The sequence below is a fragment of the Puntigrus tetrazona genome, chromosome 11, assembly GCF_018831695.1.
Source record: "Puntigrus tetrazona isolate hp1 chromosome 11, ASM1883169v1, whole genome shotgun sequence".
Classification (NCBI taxonomy): domain Eukaryota; kingdom Metazoa; phylum Chordata; class Actinopteri; order Cypriniformes; family Cyprinidae; genus Puntigrus; species Puntigrus tetrazona.
Window position 1 is genome coordinate 9,802,504 of NC_056709.1, and position 21,068 is coordinate 9,823,571.

The 21,068-nt window shown below is 37.8% G+C and overlaps 1 protein-coding gene across 1 annotated transcript in view; it reads right to left on the reverse strand.

Moving 5' to 3' along the window:
* Positions 1 to 16,869: 16,869 nt before the first annotated feature.
* thsd7bb (thrombospondin, type I, domain containing 7Bb) overlaps positions 16,870 to 21,068 on the reverse strand; it is a 47,175-nt gene continuing 42,976 nt past the window's right edge. The window contains 8 exon segments of the mRNA XM_043252540.1: positions 16,870 to 17,321; positions 17,584 to 17,671; positions 19,413 to 19,517; positions 19,520 to 19,601; positions 20,606 to 20,641; positions 20,643 to 20,688; positions 20,808 to 20,896; positions 20,899 to 20,909. Coding sequence (XP_043108475.1) covers positions 17,243 to 17,321; positions 17,584 to 17,671; positions 19,413 to 19,517; positions 19,520 to 19,601; positions 20,606 to 20,641; positions 20,643 to 20,688; positions 20,808 to 20,896; positions 20,899 to 20,909 — 536 coding nt within the window. The 3' untranslated portion in view covers positions 16,870 to 17,242.

Genomic DNA, 21,068 nt, shown 5'->3' on the forward strand with positions numbered 1-21,068 from the left:
ACCTTGGTTTACTATTTTACAAATAAAGGTTACAAAAGAGGGGTTTCGCAGCAATTCCACCGAAGAACAATATTTGGCTTCAATTCCATGGATTATGAAGGGCCTTCGTGGACGAGATGCCAATGAAGAACTGCTTTTTTAGACACAAATGTTCATTTTAACAGTAAAAGAATATAAAAAATTCTAAATCTTAAAGGGATAGCTCACCCAAAAATGACAATAGTCCCCCGTTTGAAATAATATTCATTATAAAAGTGCTCCACACAGCTCCAGGGGTCACAAATTAGAAAGAGGATTTATGAACAAAAATGTATGTAAGCCAAGAGGATACTGCTTTAAACAAAACTCGATTCTTGTGACACTAGCCTATTCTCATCATAGCTTACACCACTCCCTACATCTTTTAAATATGGATATTATTCTTACACAAATGCCTCAGTTACCTCAGAAGGCCCTTCCTCCATGTGGAGCAGAAACCATATGGTCAAAATTCTGACCATAATTCACTGAAATTATAAAGCTTGGAAGGGCAAGACATTTTTTAAGAAAATTCCCATTGTATTTGTCTGAAATAAGCCAGATGATTATTCTTTAATACAATTCTGAACCTTAATTAGTTTATTCATTTTTGCATGTAAAACTTCTTTTAAACAAATCAAGTCAATATGAACTACTCTTCAAAATAAAAGCACTTTGAGAGATTAAGTATTAGAACACCCCCCTCTAATGAATAAAAATGTTCATACCTCTTGACTACTTAAGTAATTTCCACGAGAACAAATTTTTATGTTTAAGAATAAAACTATATTCTTGGGAATTGTGTGCTTTTAATTTTATAGCAACTGTTTGGACCCTTTTCTATTTCTTTTTCCCAGTGCTACATTTATAAACTGTGCAAAAAGTATGCTTTTTGTTTTTTTAATTTGGGTGAATCAAAGTTCATTTCCACGCTAAAAATAATTTCCATACTTCAGTAAAATTTACAAACTAAATCAATAAAATTTACTGGGAACTCCAAAGTAAACATAACTTATAATTATGGATAGGCTTTTACTTGGCAAATGTTTTTTTAATTTTCTAGCCTTTTCTGAGTGAAAATAGTTTTTTTTTTAAGTAAATCATACTCTCCTTTTTTTTTCCAGTGTACTATGCTATATGGACAAAAGTATTGGGACACCTCCGTCTTTATAAGAGAAAAATGCACTTCCAAAACCGTGACAACAAAGATGGAAACATAATCAGTATAACTCATTTCTTTTTGATCTTTGCTTTACAAAGAAACATTGCGTCTGCCTTGTTATGTTAGAATAAATCTCTAGAATATCATTTTATCTTTGTAAAAAATGACTAGTCAAACCTGTTCATTAGAGGGTGTGCCCCAAACCCTTTTGCAATATAGACATTACATACTGTAAAATATTGTTACAATTTATGTATTATTATAGCGGTTCAGTATATGATAAGGAATAAAGCAGAATGTACCATAGTTTAAGTATACGGCTATGAAAACCGTTCCCTGAAGTACCTGACATTTTTGTAATCCACAGCTGCCAGTTTAGCTTCCCCCCCCTCAATTAAAAGAAATAATAATAATGTTAATAATAAAAGAAGGATGCACAAGAGAGAGAAAGACAGACAACGAGAGAGAAACAGCTCTGATGTTGAGTTTGCCCCTCTGGCTCTCCCAATTATGAGACAAATACCCCGTCAGGTAGCGAGCGCACGAGACTGACACAAAAGATGCTTGATCACGGTTTTCAGCATCAGCGTTGCTATTACATCAATAACAGTTTGAACGTTTTATCATAATGGAGATTTTTTTGTTGTTGTTGTTGTTGTTTTTTTCTGGTAAGGTACTGCCGTTAACACACACGGAAACTGTTGGCCAGTTTCATCAGCTGGAAATGCTGCATCAAACAAGCATTATCAGTGCATTAATACAGTATTCAGAGTTTTCTAGCATTTCTGGTATTACCAGCGATGCATGCAGTGCCAAGTTGCTATTTATTTGAACAAATGGGTGGAATATAAAACAGGTAACAAATCACAAAAAAAAAAAAAAAAAAAAGTATAGACTAATTTTTCTGAAATTTTCAGATGCCATGTGAGGTTGCCGGTTAATTAGTGCACCCTAAAAATAATGAGATTTTAGACATAGCTTCTCCAGACAACTTATTTTGAATAAAATATCATTTTAATTATGCACTACTATTAACAGATTTTTTTGTCTCCTGTTTTGACAAAAGCAAAATAGTTCACAGCAGATTAGCTGAGCTGGTTTGGGTTGCAGCACGCTCCTGCAAAGCACCCCCTGGCAACCGATGTCTTAAGAACTCCAGAGCTCTTACAGCAGTAATCATCTGTCATAATTAACTTCATTGTTTGAGTTCTGAATTCTAATCCGGGAAATAGTAATGAGTTTTAAAACCTTTGGCAACGGAGAGGAGGATGGAGAGAGATACAGGGGAAAGGATACAGAGAGAAAAGTGATTAACGCTCGGTCTACAAGAGGGATTCCACAAAGTCAAACTGCACAGACCTTTTATTGAGCAAAACATTCATTCATATCCTCTCTCCTGAGTTTCCAGTTTCCACAGCATGATCACAAGGCCATAATCAAAAATACTACTGAAGAGTGCCGTCATATTCTTGTCCATGTCCAGTTATTTCACTTTAACAGTTTCAGACGGCACTCTTTAACTCTTTAACTATAATTCAGTGAAACTGAATCAAAAGAATTAGTATGAAAATATACAAAGTCCTCTCTTAAATTCTCGTTTTACGATAAGAAACTGAAAAAATGCAGTGGAGTCATAATAATGCTGTCGAAATTAAAAAATAAATCACACTAAATAAACTCAAACAAACTTTTTTGCACATTGAATTAGTTATTTAAAATAACTTACATTAACAATTAAAAATAATTAAGTAATAATAATAATAATTAAGATTTTGTAATGTTTTTGGAATTCTTCTTAGCCTATCAAAACAGTTATATTAAAATATTGCAATTTCAGTTTGCTATCGGTGTTATATCTTATATATTAAATAGCAATTTAGTGGTGGCAAAGCTGAATTTTCAGCAGTCACCAAATTCTTGGTTAGCTGGCTATTACTGGGGCCCGGTTATTAATAATGATCCTTATATTATCATTGTGGAAATCAGTTTTCACAGATGTATTTTTTCAAGGCAGTTTGATGAATCGAAAAAATCGAAATATTTTGCAATAAAAGAAGCATATAAAATAATGGTTCGATTATTCGCTATTGATATTAGAAAATTAGATACGCTGAAGACGGGAGTAGTGATGTTGAAAACCCAGCCTTGCCCTAACAGGGATAAATTTTACGAACGCAGCCTCGGTGAACGTAAGAGATAAGCGTTTGCAAATTTGTGTGTTCCTGTGTGCGTAGGTCAGCGAAAAGTTCCCAGAGCGTTATTAAAAGGAAGCTCTGCTTGTATGCTATTTCATTTTATGTCGGATCGCTCATTCAGATGATGACCTGTGCTGCTGCAGGCACCTTCATGTGACCATTGAAAATTTATTGAGGTGAAAAGTACCAGGAATGTGTGCAGTGATATAACATTTTATAAAGGTTGGTTTCATGCTTCAACGGTCTTCTGCATATACCAGCTGTGTATATATCCCACTCCGAGAGAGAGAGAGAGAGAGAGAGAGAGAGAGAGAGAGAGAGAGAGAGAGAGAGAGAGAGAGAGAGAGAGAGAGAGAGAGAGAGAGAGAGAGAGAGAGAGAGAGAGAGAGTAACAGAGAGCGCAGATAGCAACATTTTGAAGCCTGTCTGCACAGAGATATTTCATAGACTTCTGTCAGGCTGGCTATTTCAAAAACACACAATTATCAACAAAAGCACAAAAGCTTGGGAAGACATTGGTTTAATTAGGAGGAATGTATTGCCAAATGCACACAGCTTAAGAGAGGGCGGGGGGGACGTGGGGAGAGAACTGTAAGAAGTTAATCAACATTAGCCTTAATGATAAGGCCTCAGAGAAAATGTACAGACACACAGCGCCGCACAAAACCACATTGTTTGTCTTGGGTTTCCAAGAAATTATCCTTATTTCGCCTCAGAAACAGAAAAAGAAGAAGAAAAACACATCATCGTCTCTCTCTGTTCCTCCTTTCTCTCCCACTGCTTGTCAGAAGAAAGGACAGAAAGGAGGGGAGCGCGAGGCGGCGAATCGGTCAGCAGACACGCGATTCCCGCGTTTCCAGCAGCTCGCGCTGTGCAGATAACGCGGGAATGTCACCGGTTTGACAGGCTTCCGACGCGTTACTCCCTTTCATCTCCGCCGTTGACAGCGCGGTTTAAAGCTCTTTTTGTACTTATATCTAAATTTGTGTTTTTGGAATGAGAAATCACCGTGTTTTCACGGGCTCGTGAAGGAGGGAACGGATGAAAAGCCGTTTTTACCTCACAAGCTTTCCTGTGATATGAGGTGAAAAGTACTTCGGCAACGCGCGAGGCTAATTTAAGGGCTTGAACAGTTAGTCATCAAACAACGGCCACATATTTTTAATTCTGTGCCATTTCCTCCATTTTGTTAGTTTGCCTCAAAAACTACACTAATTAATACAATTGTGCTTTTTTTGTTTGTTTTTTTTAGTATCAGCGGTTCGTAACTAGGGGACCCCTCAAACCACTGTAAGGGTCCTCGGGGTCTGCAAGGTGGCTTTAAATAGAACTTTTATTTAAGAAGAAGGGTTTTCACAGTTATGAAAAACCAAATGTAGCTATTTTATTTTTTATTATTTATTATTTTATGTCTTAAATAATTGCATACTGGCAGCAAAGCAAAACTTTCAGTCAGACTTCTCAAATTATGGAATATGGATATTCAAATTACTTATAATTGCTTTCATTATAAGAATTATATAAAGTGATGCTGTTTATTAATGCTAATATCCTATTGTTATAACGTTGGCCACTCTGTTTTATAAACTGTAAACGTTTTGTCATTGAAGTTATAGCTTAAACATAATATGACAGGTGATATAGAAACGCCATAATTTCATTGAAATACTAGTTACTACAATTACTAAAATCAAACTAAGATTATGTCATGATATTTGATTTTTAACGGTAAAATACTGTGAAAATGCTACGGTAAAAACCTGTTGAATGATTAATGGTAAATTCCTGTAAAATCTACAGGGAAAAAAATGTAAATTTGCATTGCATTTCACATTTTGTTTTAATTTGATGCTTCTTCGTATTAGCTATGTTTATTAGGCTTGTGTGTTAGATGTAATGTTGTTAAATGAATGTTTATTGCATATTTCAGTTTAATGAGTCTCACCATGATGGTGTTTAGTGCTTGTGTGAATGACACTGAACACCTTCTATATATATTCATATTTATAAACTTGTGATGCGTTCCGGTTCATCACGCCAGTTTCTCACCACCACCTGCATTTGGTGGTTAGCAGTGTTTTTCGAAGGTGAACATCTGATCTCAGTAGGTTGGTATATTAACATTATATCAGTTAACGAAATGATGGTATTTAACTCCAAATTGAACTTAACCTACTTAACACCTAAAATGATGTTACCGTATGTCTTATCTTGTAGAAAACAAAAGCAGAAGGAATGCGTATTTGTGGATGGTCTTTTATGGAAGGTCATTAGCTATCAGTGACGCTTCACAGGTAATCATTACACTAATCTTTACACTAAAAGTCGAATTTTTGCTAATAGCAACACTTATCGACGAAGTCACAAACAACGGCTGATTTGTCTGCTGTGAAAATGTTTAAACAGGGTGTTTTCTTTATCGAGTCCTTGAGTCAACATACAAACATCATCCGATATCTCTATATGCAGAGAAATCAAGTGTAGCTTATACTACGCCACTCAGTTCTGCAATTTTTATTTCACACCTTTCTAGCGATATCAGACCAGAGAGGACATCAAAACATATCTGAGCAATTATTACAGGTCTGGGTTGAATGAAACGGGAAGGAAACGCGAGCAACAGCTCAGCGCTTGACATAAGAGCAGCCTTAAGCGTCTGTTAAGAGAGCTCCTCAGAAGAGTATTTTGTTCTCCTTCTTCACTCTTTTTCAAAGGCCACCTTTTACTGACCTCGGTTTTAATCAGTACTTACTGACCCCGTCACCTGGTCATAATCTCCAGCGTATTGGATTTAGCGAGGGTCTATATTAAGATTCAGGCCCTTGGCCGAGGTACAATAGAAGTTTTTTAATTTTCCTGTGACATTCAGACACCGTGGCTGCAGGGCACACTCCGGTGCGCGCGAAACCCTGCGAGAGGAACGGGAAAAGCTAAGGGTGTCTCTGTGGAGAGAGCGGCTGCTCACGGGGGGCTGCGAAAGCACCAGATTGGAGACTCCGTGCCGTACCACACGAAATTTCCTAAAAATAACGACACTTTAGCCATTTGCGCACATACCCGCAAAACACACACTCACAGTTACGAATTTCATCTAATATTATCTCAAGAAACACTCAAGCCCCGAGTCCTCAATTTCCCCCCAATCATATGAGATCATTGTGCCGTTTTAATTTTCAGTGCGGAGAAATGCATGAGTGGAACGCTTGAATACAAAGTTCATATCTACTAATCATTTAATTATGATCGGAAAATCTAATGAAGCGGAAAGATTAATTAAGTGGCATTTCCTTGATGCTCTGATTGATTTAGAATTACAATGCCTTTCCGCAAGAAGCTCAATAATAATTAATATATTATTTAAATAAATCTGAAAGGCATCGAACGCTTGCAGTTCATTGAATGAGACTAGTCAATAAAAACTTGTAAATGAGAAATAGAAATAAGGAAGTCGTGTTCAAAAGTAGTCTTAAAGGGATAGCTCACCCAAAAATGTTTTTAATTACTCACCCTCGTGTGGTTCCAGACCTGTGAGACTGTCGCTTATGTTCAGAACGCAAATTAAGATATTTTTAATGAGATCCAAGAGCCCTCTCACCCTCCGACTCCAAATGCTTCCAGGTTCAGAAACATAGCAAGGACTTCGGTGAAATAGTCCACTTGACATCAGGGTTGAACTGCAACTTTTTGGAGCTACGAGAATAGTTTCACAGAAATTGCACAGCGAAGACAAAAATAACAACTTTATTTAACAATTCTCTCCTCATCTGCAGCGGCGTCCTACCATTGTGGAGGGTATTTTTGCGCTTAAGTAATTAATGACAGAATTTTCATTGGATGAAAAGTTATATTTAATTTGTGCTTCCAACAAATAGAGTGTATTTATAGCCCTGTCTTTCTTAGCAACAATACATTTTCATTTATCCGTATTCTAAATGGTCCAATAGGTCTAACTAAATCTAACATAATGACATCATTATTACACGGCACAGCTGATTGGTTCTTTTTCTATCAGCGGTCAATGAGTTTGCTGCTGAATATTTAAATACTTGAATACTCTCCAACTTCCCCAGCTCCACCTGTATCCACATATTTCCGCAGAAGTAAGCCTAGAAGACACCGGTGTGTTCAAAATGAAAATAATACATAAAAATAACATGATAGGACACACCAGTGTCATCAAGCAGCAAAACAAACACGAACAAAGAACTTGAACCCAAACCCTTACTTACTAACATTAACCCTGCTAGTAAATTTCACAAATAATGACAAAGAAACCAAAGTATGACATTGAATTAACACTGTAATTTATTTAAAAGTACTCCAGTAAAAAAAAAAAAAAAAATTACAATTTAGGAGTATGTATTTGTTACAGTGTAAATGGATTTAGAAATAAAGTTCTGCCAATGAAGAAAGTATGTGCAATAAACTGAATGCACTCATGAAAGGTTAGTATGTCTTTGCTGGTTTGTGGTTGTCAAAATAAAATTAAAAACAACAGTCTATGTACATAGATTTAAAAATATCTCTCCCACAGCCCAGGCATCTTTATCTCACGGACGGACTTGCACTCCAAGGTGCTTTTTCTTAGCAAAGGAATTTTGCATGATGCCTCGAAAACAGCAGTAACATCAGGCTTCGTATCAGCACGATCAGCAGAGAATAAATGGTGCTGTCAATGTCCACACAGAGGAAAATGCAAGGTGCTTTTTTCTGCCAGAGCCGTTCGAACAACTTTTATACTGTCATGAGACCCAATGGATGAAGAGAGAAAGGGAAGTATTTTCATTTGCATTTACATTTATTTATTTTGCAGATGGTTTTATCCAAAGCGACTTACAAATGAGGAACATTGCAGGCAGTTTATCACGAGCCAGCCAGAGTTAGGCAAGACGTGAGGTAAGATGAACAGAAATACAACTACTATTCATTATGACTGATTCTAATTTTGCCGTCGGTTCAGGGTCCTATAGAAATACGCTTTCTTTGTGAGATAAAAATCATTAAACCTAAATAAAGGGACTAAAGAAAACACAACGACGCGGATGCATTCAAGGCCATGTGCAGACGGAGGATGTAGATGTGATTAGCATCCAGGTTGAGGAGCTGTGATAGTGCATTGGAACGGTCGTCATGGATAGGAGCGGTCGGGTGACAGTGATGTATGGCTCCTGGAGCTGAGCAGTCTTCGCCTGTTGATTACCTTGGCAACCTGAATGTGAAAACTCTGCTCAATCTGTTAGTTACAATGCTCTAGTGTTAACAAAAAAATATTGTTTTATACAAATCAGAGTAATGTTTAGGATTGAAACGTAACATGTCCAGATTCATTTTCATTCCCAAATAAAAATAAATTGGCTCACACTTTATTTTAAGGCCCAGTTCTAGCAATATGCGTATTAATAAGTAGTTAATAATTGGTCCCTACTATAAAATATATATCTTTTGTTTTATAATATATATATAAATTCTAAAAGCATTCTTGAAGCATATTGGAGGCCATATTGGTTGCCACAGTTCTTCTGGATTTGATCTTTCTAATAAAATTTTTCTAATTACTTTCTATCCTATATTTGACCTGGACATGTTTTCGTGAGATTCACAGATTTTATGTTCAAGCAAATGATATGCATTTGCTGCTAGAAATTAAACACGGCAGTGGGACACCTTGGTGTTTTATAAAGCTTTTTCCAACATCGTTCTAAATCATAAACTCTGCGACGCCATAAAAATTATCCAGTATAACACGTGAAATGAGGTTGAGAGTTAAACTCGAGCGTTTCACCCCTTCAGCCCATCCCGCTTCGGCCAGGGAATAAAGATGAGCCGAGTCTTCTGTCTCGGCACATTTGCTGTGTAGTATTAAAAGAGAACGTCTTTACCACCAAACATCGCCCCGAGCAAGACTATCCACTCTCATCTCCAAGAAGAAATGGATCAAATGAAATATTAGATGGCCAACGGTTCCCTGCAGCCAGCGGTGTTTGAGGTCCCGCATTACCAAGCGGATTGCAGTGGCGTGCTGAATTGTGTCTGGGTTTGAGAGGGGGGGGCGATGAGGTGCTTTGCCAGGGCAGGCCTCAGGTGCCAAACGTGGTGTTGAGAGAGAGCAGGAGAGTAATTCTCCCCGCTCTCGCAGTTTAAACACCCCGGGCACTCGGCCATCTCCGTCTCACATAACAGCATCTACAAGGCTATTTCTACTCACATGCACTTCTTCAGCAGTTTAGCGAGTAGGAGAAAGACGGCACGAAAGACAGGAAGAATACAGAGTGAGAGACCGAGGGAAAGAAAGGCAGATAGAAAGAAAGAAAACGAGAAAGAGGGAGAGAGATAAGACTGCAAAAGTGGGTCAAGGACTCAGTTCAGCCATAATTACAGAACTCCCAACACCACAAGCTGGAAGATCAATCCGGCATGGGATTTAGGAACCTATTGTCTCTCTCTCTTCTCTCTCTCCCCCCCCCCTCTCTCTCTCTTCTTGTGAACGAATCTGTTTTTGCAGGATTTCTCAGCCCTGCCTTTTTGCCATCGAGCCCTTTAATTAAGATTAGGCTGGAGCACTTACTTTAAACTCCCAGCGGCAGAACTGAATTTTAAGGTGAATCACACTGCAACCTGTCGAGGACACATTTTACCCCAAAACCAAATAAACACGGCAAATGAAAAAAAAAGAGCATCTCACGCTCTCATTTCATACCGCAGATTGTGGGTTTTCACGAAGCTACACGTGTCTGAGGAGCTTTATCTGAGGCTGATGTCAAAATGGCCCATGGCAGTCTCTCGTGTTTTATGATCCAGGGTTAACACTCCATTCCGAATATTTCTTTGGAGACCAAAAAGAAATGACAGCAGGCTGCAGTGACTGAATGCGATGCCACAGGTCAGGCTACTGCTGCCGTGTCTAATGGATTGTCATACGTCGCCCTGACATTCACATTGGCAGGTATTATTGACAAAGAGGCGGTCCGGCGATACATTTTAGATGTGAAACACTTCACATGGCATCGAGTGCTGCATCTGAGTTCCCTCTTTTGCCTAGGGCTGTGATACCGCAGAATGTCCATTAATAAAGACCAGAAGACAGCTTCATCATGTCCTCTGGTCTGAAGTTAAATCAAAAAACGATAAGAGAAATATGAAAGAGCTTATTTAGGAAAGTGGATTTCAATAAAAAAATTGTTTAAAAAATATTTGATTGAAAGTGTTTGCAAATAATTTTGAGTGTCTGGAAATGTTCTTTCGTTGTGCACATATAACCACAGTAATGTCTGTGTGGTATGAAACAGTGTTGTTAGTGTTAACTAAAAATTAAACACAAAACGGTAGCATGTTATTTTACAGTCCTATTCCTGAACGTGCTATGCACTTATTGTAGCAATTAAAATAACTAAGTAATAACTAGGTACTAACCCTGAACCTATCCCTATATCTAACTACATTTAAGTACATGTACTGTAAATAAAGTGCTCCCAATTAAAAAAGACAAGGTATATATATATATATATTAAAAACATATATAAATATAAAACAAAATCTATAAGCGGCAATGTTATAATTGTTACTGAAACTAAAAGTATAGAAAGCATTTTCATTACATATAAAAAAAACCCAAACCTAATATATTTTAATTTCTAGTAATAAAAAAAGATAAACTACATAAACATATTTTTGAAATGACAAAAAGACTTAAAATTAAAATGTAAGCACAATATATACAAATTAAATTAAATTTAATATACTTAACAAGAACTATAATAGTATGCAAAGACACAAAAAAACCCCCTGATTAAAAGTACTAAAATGACTTAAACAAGAAAAAATAATTAAAGCTAAATAGAACGCTTACAAAAAAGACAAAAGTGCACAAGAAAATTGCTAAAACAAGGATTAAAATGAGAAATATTATAAATAATGTATATATTGTATAAACAGTATATTAAATGTCAATATTTTCCCCTATTTTAAATTCTTATTATCCAATGAAAGGTTAGATGCGGATTAATTTTCACATAATTCTTTGATCATATTTACCAAGGGTGCCAATATTTTTGGCCATGACTGTATACACACACACACACACACACACACATACACATATTTATAAAAGAATTAAGAGGATATAATACAAGACAAAATATACCATTTGTCCAGTTAAATCTAATCAGCACAGGTCAGATTTTGCAAAACAAGACGAGAGATTCTGCCACCATCATGCTGCATAAGTCTGGCAAGAGATTGAACACCTCTGCCTATGGCCAGCACACAACAGCTGCACTGCAACCTGACGGCATTTGTGTAAAGCACCCCAGTGTATCTCATCTCTCAAGAGCGGACGCCTGGGACAATGTCCCTGAGAAAGACCGACTGCACATAACTCTGGCCTGATCGGACAGGCCATTCTCTGTGTGTGATTGATAATGCCTGTCTGCTGCGAGGTGAAACACAATGGCGTTTGGCAGCCACCTGATTCGAATGGATTGCAGAAAATGAAATCGATGTGGCTCTGTGGAGACGGGTTGCTTGAACTGCCTCTATCGGGACTGTCATCAATACGATTATTGATCCCAAGGGAAAATGTTGGCCTGTGAACTCTGCCAGACTAACTGATTAAAATTACCACAAGAGAACAAATGCGAGATTTGATTGGGGGAGAAAACACAGCAGTTTTAAAGCAATCTGTCATCAAGACGAGTAGTTTTTGTTATTCATGCTTCTGCTACAGAAAAAAATGTGATGATGCACTTCTTTTTCCACTAATGATGGAAAAAAACAACAACTTGCTGGCGGTGTGTTTAAGTAAGAGCATCAATGGCTTGGACAAAGGTCCAGGAAGTCAAACTTTATAAAGTCTCATAAAAGTATACTCTGAAGTCGTAGGATCAAATCCTAAACCCTGTGAATGAATTGGGTTAAATTAGAGATTAAGATCGGCCAAATAAATGAATGATTTGTTCACTGATTCAGTTCTCGAGTCAATTTGCAAGTAAACCACGTAAACAACGTCAGAAGTGAGTGAGTTTAATCTGTAAATAAATAATTGTGCTCAGTTCTGTGATTCAGTTGATTCATTGTTTAATTTAAAAGATCTGAAAAAGCATAATTTGTTTACTGATCAGGTTCTCGAGACTTAGAAGTGGCAATGTATGTTGAATTTGAGAACTGGATGAGTCTGATTCGTGAATGAATCATTTAGACTTGTTTCACTTCACTTTTAGACACACACACACACACACACACACACACACACACACACACACACACACACACACACACACACACACACACTCACTCACACACACACACACACACACACACACACACACACACACACACACACACACACACACACACACACACACACACACACACACACACACACACACTCACACACACACACACACACACACACACACACACACACACACACACACACACACACACACACTTTTATTTGTGGAATCCTGATGCATTCCACTTCGTTTATTGGATGGAGATAATATGTCCAGACCCTCCACTCCTCGACTTCGACCGAGGGAGTGAGTCTACTTCATATGTAAGACCACTCTGCATACTACAATGCATTTAATTTCCCCACACCCCAAATAACTCTTTGAAATGCAAATTATTATTATAAATCAACTCCAGACCAGTTTTGTCAAATGGATCAAGAGATTCATTGAAACGGTCTAACCGAAAAGAAGAAATGTCATTGCTATTTCACTCAGGAGATCTATTTCTGTCAAGAAATTTCTAAGGACTCAAATTAAGGTCTGTTTTTCACATAAAACTATCATATTAAGACATAGTTTAATATATACAGTCCATGTCTCATTTTTAACAACTTTCGAGATACTAGTGTCATTTGAAGTCAATTTCAGTAAATTCACAACAGCTGCCATGATGTTTTTTGTGCTCCTTGGAAGAAAGCAAGCCATACAACAACATGTGGGTAAGTAAACAACGGCTGAATTTTCATTTTCTAGTAAACTACTTCCACTACTAAGTCACGAGGAGCTTGACATGCTAGAGTTCTCAAGTAGCTTTCTCAAGACTGGTTGTCATTTTCTAGCAGACTTCCTTACCCTTGGGGACTCAGTATTTTAAATAGCGTCGCAAGTCGCAGACTTAATTTCCCATGCACAATTACACTTTCTCTTCAGAGTCTTCAGCCGGGGGCAGAGGAGCTGGAAAAGGCTTTTAATGAAAGAGAGAAGGGAGTAATGAAGAGACGGGAGTTATCTTTGCCAACACTCTTCTTTTTCTTCGCTCTGCCACTTTCTTTTATCTCTCTCATTACCGGCCTTCCACTTAGTATTTGTGTTTTATAATGGTTTACTAATATTTGGAAGGTGAGCTGGCCTCTGGAAAGCGTAAGGTAAAGCTTGTTGTTGCCGGGGCAGACCTTTTTTTTTGTGTTTTTATGTTTTATGCACTTTATGGAAAATATCAATGTTTTAGACGATAAACGCTTTTTCTTCACTGTAGCTCCGTGGCTTCTTTAAAACCTTGTTTGTTCGAGTGCTCTGTCAGTCCCAACACAGCAACTCCGATTTAACCAATAGTGTGAGTTTGGGGGAGCTGGCAAACGGCTAAACAAATAAGACACGCTTTTAAAAGAATAATTCACCCACAAATGATAATTCTGTCATTGACTCGCTCTCATGTCGTTTCTAACCCATGCGGCTCTTCTGTAAAAACGCGTACTTAAAATGTATAGGGACTAGAATGAGTAAAAAAACAACAAAGATGAAAACCATAAATTGCAGCTTTATCACAAAATTAGGATTTATAAGATGTTCTAAAAAACTGTCAGAGGTGTTTTTGCACGTGAGCAATCGTGGAACGGCACGATTACAAACCGCTCGCAATGATTTAAGGCACCAGTGTTGGCATTGTAACATTTTATATTTGTTAGCGCAGCTCACGCTGAATCGGTGACAAACAGTGCATCGATTTCGGTCAAAGTGCACATGCCGACATGGAAAAAAGTCAGGTTTGGAGTGATCTGAGGGTGAGTAAATTATGCCAGAATTAAAATTTTTGAACGTAAACTATCCCTTTAAATGCAAATGCTGGGCAACCTCAGATGCTTTCAGTAAACTGGGATCTCGGCGCCTAAGAAAGTGGTTGATTTGGGCAGCGTCTGTGTTGTTGTGGAGTGGAGCTGATCTCGAGGTGCAGTGATGTATGTGTTTGTTGTTCTTGGGCACGTGAGGAGAATCCCGCTGGGCTGGAACCCTATTAGAACCTCAGCACTCAAGCTTATCTCATCTGATAAGGCGCACAGAGACACGAGCGAGAACGAGAGCTCTCTAATGCACTTCTTCACTGATAGAGGAGCGAAAAGGAGGGGAGGGTACGAGAGTAGAGGAATGAGGAGATGAGAGGTCTTCTTTTGACCGAAAACTAAATTAAATTAGTAAACTGTGTCTAAAACAACCACATATCTACAAAAAAGGCCTCAGAACATCTGATCCAGTGTCGCAAAAAACGGACATGTAAAATTGATGTCGTCCTTCAACAGTAACCAGATTGCGAGAGACAAAATACATTTTGATGCAAAAAGACTGCTGCTGTGGGCCGCCCATTTGCCTATAATGGGTAATTTGATCATCTTTGGCTGAATTTAGCTAGACAGAAAATAATTCAAGGTCCAAATAACCTACAATATTTTCCTTTGAGAGTAGTAAAAAGTCGTTTACCTCCCCTCGTAAATCAATGAATCCAATTTCGAAATCTGGGCTGTTGGAAAACCTTATCAGTGACCTGATGCAAAGTGAGGTGTGAAGAAAACTCGCTCAAACACCTCGCTCGGTCAACAACTTTCCAAATCAATCACATTTGCTGATTGAATTTCTCTGTCATGCATTTATGCCAACAATCCAGTATTTAATAGCATGCAGAGGCTAAAAAGATTGCAAAACCTTTTGTTTTGTTTTTTTTTTCTCTCCCTTGGCTTGGTGGTTCACCCACCAGAGGCCAAGATATACATGTTATAGGCACTTTTAAAGTAACAGCTGATGCAAAAATAAACAGTTGCATTTTTTTAAACGTTAAACCACCGTTTACATTTGGCGACACTGACGTTAAACTTGTGAAGACATGTCTGATGAATCAGTACCAGTGTGCAATATTCCTTGTATAAAAGCCTATTTTTTGTTCAATGGAAATCATGGGTTCGAATCAGTAATATAACCGTATTAATGTAATTAATGTAAAAAAAAAAAATTTGTTAGATATTTTAGAAAAAAAACAAGGTGATGTGAAAACTAAGCTGCAAAACATGATTTTTAGAATTCACAGATGCATATAGTATTTTTTTTAATTGCTATATTTTTATTTGAAGGGTGATTTAAAATTAAATTAATATATTACCTTAATCTTTAATATAATAAAATTATTTAAAAATAAAATTTTGTTTATTTTACACAGTTCTGTTAATATTCATAACAAAAGCTGATTTTTTGCATTAAATATGCTCCAGTTAATTATAAATTGCACGATCACTAATGCTTAAAACTCAGATGTTTTATGCTTATAGAGCATCATATCAGCACACCACAATCAAGCAGCAACCTAGCACTTAGGGTTTCTATAATTGTATTCTACTGCCACCTACTGGCCCATGCACCTAAATACAACACCAGTGTGGCACCTGCGTTTTCCCTTATTTGATCTCATCTGTTGTAACTAATGCACATCCTAATTACAATTCATGAGAGGAATATGACAATCTGAGCTTGGCCCATAGAATCTGGCTCAGCGTATTGATACTGATCACAAATGACAGCAGCACAGTCCCAGAACCGCAAAGATGGAGAGAAATCTCAAACAGCCTCCCGCACGAAGCGTCCCTTATCTAAATATAAGATTCCTCTCTGAGATCCAGATTTATTTATAAACCACTTGAAGACACAGATAGAAAATATTCACAGCACACACATTTACAAAAGAACATGTCACAAGGATAATAAAGCGTTTAAATGCAGCTTATCAGGGTGAATTCAAAAGAACTTTTTACACATAATAAGGAGGCTATCTGAAAGGCTATGTAGGTTTTAAAACATAAATAAATGAAAAATATGGCACTTAAGATGGCACTAATGTAGTGCATCAGAAACCATCCCTTTTAAGGATCATTAAAGGCGTAGTAACACAAAAATAAGTAAATAAATTAATAATAATAATAATAATAATAAAAGACTATTCTGCTATCCGTCTTATGTGATTGCAAAATTATATGACTTTCTTCCTTCTGCAGAACATATAAAGACTTTTAATTAAATGTTTCAAGGATGGTCTGTTTGTTCTTTTTTACACATTTACACTGAATGTGGATAAAACAAACAAACAAACATCACAAAATCATCATAAAAGTAGTTTATACAACTGCCTCTTTTAAAGTGAAATTCTCTTTTTGCGTTCACAGGAGATAGAAAGTCATACAGATTTGAAATGAAAGAAAAATAAAACAAAAACAAAATGAGTGAACGATTCCTTTAAGACGAACAGGACTATTTCCTCATGATGGGCACCCTCATGAATGAACACACACACACACACACACACACACACACACACACACACACACACACACACACACACACACACACTCGAGCTATGGTAACCGTATGCCGCGTTCAGTTCTGGCTGCATGACATTTTCCTCTGTGCAGCTCCTCAACAGTTCCTCCACAGACAGCCTCGCTTTTAGTCTTAGTGTCGTTTAAACATCCGGTCAGCGCCGTCTCTGGCCTGGCTATCTGTCGTGCTCAGCTCGTGCGCTGCCGTAAACATTTATGTTGCGCTCTGAAAGATGCCAGACGTGCGTTGTGAGCATGTTTCAGCATTGCGTACCCACGGTGGGCTCACATGTCCACGTCCCCGTCGTACGCTAGAGCCAGCGCCTTCTGCGGACTGCTGCCGGGACTGTCCTCCGGGTTTTTACTGAAAGGTAAAGCACACCAGCATACGCGTAAGCTCGCACAACAACGCGTTGCGGTCTGAACTATCACCACTAGAGTGCAGAACATAGACAGCCACGTTTTATACACGAGACGCATGCCAGCTGTCACTTTTAGAGACAATGTTCAGCCAGGCAGTCGTTATAGCAAAATAAACCGACGGGGGAGGGTGATTAGGACCCTGATTGTTTTAATGTGAGAAGAGAGAATAGGAAGAACATTAAACTAGTGAAGCCGTGTCTCACCACAGGAGGAAGGACATGATGATGAGGAGGAGGATCACGACAAACCCGGCCGCCATCAGCCCATACACCCATAACTTGACACGGCCGTCTGTCGGTCAAAATGCAGTACAGTAATGCTCACAAAGTACAGCTTTTGTAAATCATTCTGACTTGATTCTGGTTGAGAAAAATGACTCTCGACCACTAGCTGTCAATCAAAAAAGACAATAACAGAGTGCTGCAAGGATGACTTATTTCGTAGTCTAAGAGTTGTCTAGATGTCAGTGTTTTTTTTTTTTTTTTTAAATTACTTTTAAGTTACACGTCTCAAGATGTTTTAATACACCACTGAGGCTGATAACAATTGGAGAAACACCTATAAATCGCTTCGGATGAAAAAGACTGGCATATTTGATCATATGTCCCGTGCATATATGCTCTTTGCACTGGTTGTTTGTTTTAAAGCTCTGAGTGGAAGCGGCTCTGAATATCTCTGTGATCTTTTAAAACCAAACTAAAAACGTACCTTTCTTCCAAACCTTATAGAGTACAAGGATGTGTCATTTATCCAGTGTTCCTTTTCCTCTCGATTTTCTTCTTTTAGCGCACTGTAGTCATTATTATTTTTTAAAATCTATTTCTATGTCTTTTTAGTAGAGTCCGTAAGTCACAGCGGTCAGCTACGGTTGTTTTTATTGTGCTCAAAAATCGATTGATTGATTGAACCGAGGTTGTCAGGACATTAAAAAGGTTAAATCATTGACTCACTAGTCCAGAGCTTTTACAACCTCGTTGCGTTTCTGTTCAATTTCTTGCAAACTATTCCACGTTTCCGTGTTTAAGTGCTATAATTGTGTCCCCAGTGCATCTACCAACCCACAAAACCCAAAAACATGAAAAAGTTAAGGTAAAAATTTTTGGTAACCCTTTTCTCTGCAGGTGTGGGAAAATAAAGTGTGACAGATTTTGCTCCCTGATGATATACAAAAGGGGATCGTATTATAATATTACCAAACATATTACTATGTTTTAGCAAAGAGGTAATAATGTATCAGTAGTAACACCATGGTGAAAGTTTTAGCAAAGCATACTATCTATTTTATCTTTGGCTGCGCTGATGAGCACAGGACTGATGTTTAGAGTCTCAGAGGAGACGGGACAGCGGTGATTTATTGATTTATTTGCTGTATATTACACTGCTGCCACACAGATCTAATATAAACATGCCATTTCTTTCCCAGCTGTTTACCTTCACAGAGTTTTTACCATAAACCTGTATCTATTTTGACAGTTGAAGGTCAGTAAGACTTTAAAGGACTTAGTATCCACATGATATAATAAATAATGTGTGGCATCAGTCAGTCAAGCATTATAATGTGATATTATGATAATTCAGCCTTACATGATGATAGATGACTGAAGGGTGGCGCTTAAGATATTGTTTGTCATTTAGTGTTTCTATAAAAAGAAATTGATAAGATGACAAAACTACTATGAATTCTACTGCTACTAATAATATAAAACACTCTAAGGACGATTGAACTGCTGGCCTCATTAATCACATAGTCTCGTTCGCTGGAATCGATTGCTGAAATCAAAACAGGGACGATAGCATGTGAGTGCCAGCCAATAAGATTTTGATTAAGCGCATTAGTTCCAGCCATTACTAGAGAAACTTGCAGTTCTTAAAAGCACTGGTGCCGTTTCCGTCACGGCTGGCGTGACGATATGGAAACACGCTTTACTGGGAACAATCTGAGAGCTAACAGACAAGGTGATGGTTGATGCAAATTCAGCCTTAAATATCCATTGCAGCACTCTGCAGGAAAGCATATAGGTGTTGGCAGCACCTGGTCGAGGCTGTAGCGCCCAGTCCTTAATGGGGTGCTTGTTCAGGCTTGCTCTGGTCGAAGGCGGCCTGCATGTGGTCTTCACATCTGCCTTCTTATGGTCAGCCCGGGGTTCTGGGTGCAGTAGTCAAGGAACCCGTGGGAGGTCATGACCTCCGTGAAGCCCTTCTCACAACCGCAGACTCCATTCTGACGGAGAGACGGAGAAGAGCTTATGAGAAACATCATCAAGAGTGGTGGCGGGCTGACAGCTGGATACTGAGATGTGCTACGTTCTGCACACGCCAGACACACAGTCGTTAATTGCGAGGCGTTAGAGGATGAGATGAAGTCGCGATATGTGATAATGAAGGTGTTTAGATCTCACCGTGAATGAGACCGTAAATGATACCACACTTTGCAAACTCTCAGGATCTGTCATAGTTCATCATTCGTATTAAAATTTATTCACTGCTGGTAAATATTACATTATAGCAATTAAAGCACTGGGTGATGTTATCATTATCCAAGTCACGATTTAACAGTAGCTGTATTATCAAAAGGGTGTCACACGTTCAGATCATATTTCACTTCCATATTTCATATTTCCTGAAACAATTATATGTAGAAATAACAACAGTAACAACAATAGCAACCAGCATTGTTCTTGGTATTACTTGCATTACATTATAGCAATGCATCTAACCGAATGGGAATCAAAATAATCAAATTTCACACACACAGAGTATGGAAGGCAGCGCTATTTTAGTGTTATTTACAGTATATACGGTTATAGTATTTATTAATAATCTGAATATTATTTTTATGAAAGTTCCATTTTTATTTTAATTCAAGTTTTAGTAAGTTAGTAATTGTTATACTTTTTTTTGCAGATAATTCAATATTTTTTTATTCATTTTTATATCATTTTTAGTCCAAGTCATTTTGGCGTTTATTTCAACTTAGCTCAGTTGCAATGGCAACGTTTATAATTTTACGTTAATAAATTTCAGCTTGATTTCAATTATGACAATGATTTTTAATCACTTTAGTTTGAATTAATAATAACCATACGGGAGTGAGGGATAGGAAAATGTGCCAAATTTTCATTTAAATGTTTTTTGTCACAAATAATATATAATAAATAAAAGGATAAGTAAGAATTGCCGTGCTTTGTGAGATGAAAGTGTGTTGGCAGTGTTGTGGGGTGTCACCTGTGTGCAGAAGGAGAAGGGTTTGGTGCAGGAGGGTTTGACACTGTCGTGCGACAGAGGGCTGCTTCTGAGTAACGCAGCCTCTAATGTACAGAAACACTGATTACATTCGGCTGAAATTGAAATCTGACATTATAAGACCTTTACATAAAGCTGTGAAATAAGATACAACGCTGATAATATTTTAAGGATGGAGAAGTGCACACCTGTGACGTTGACTCCATCAGAGCGCTGGCACCACACCAGTCTACGGTTATGCCTCCATTCACCAGTCATCCATTCATAACTAAGAGACATGTTCCTCCTGGAAAAACAGACAAAAAAATACACCAGAGTGCTTTTCTGGTCTAGTGACTGAACAACACTTCCTGTCTATCACTTCTCCATCTTAGAGCTATTTTCTCAAAGAGCTGTGAGAGGAAATAACAGTTTGGCAAATACAGCAGCTCTGGACCTGGGTCCG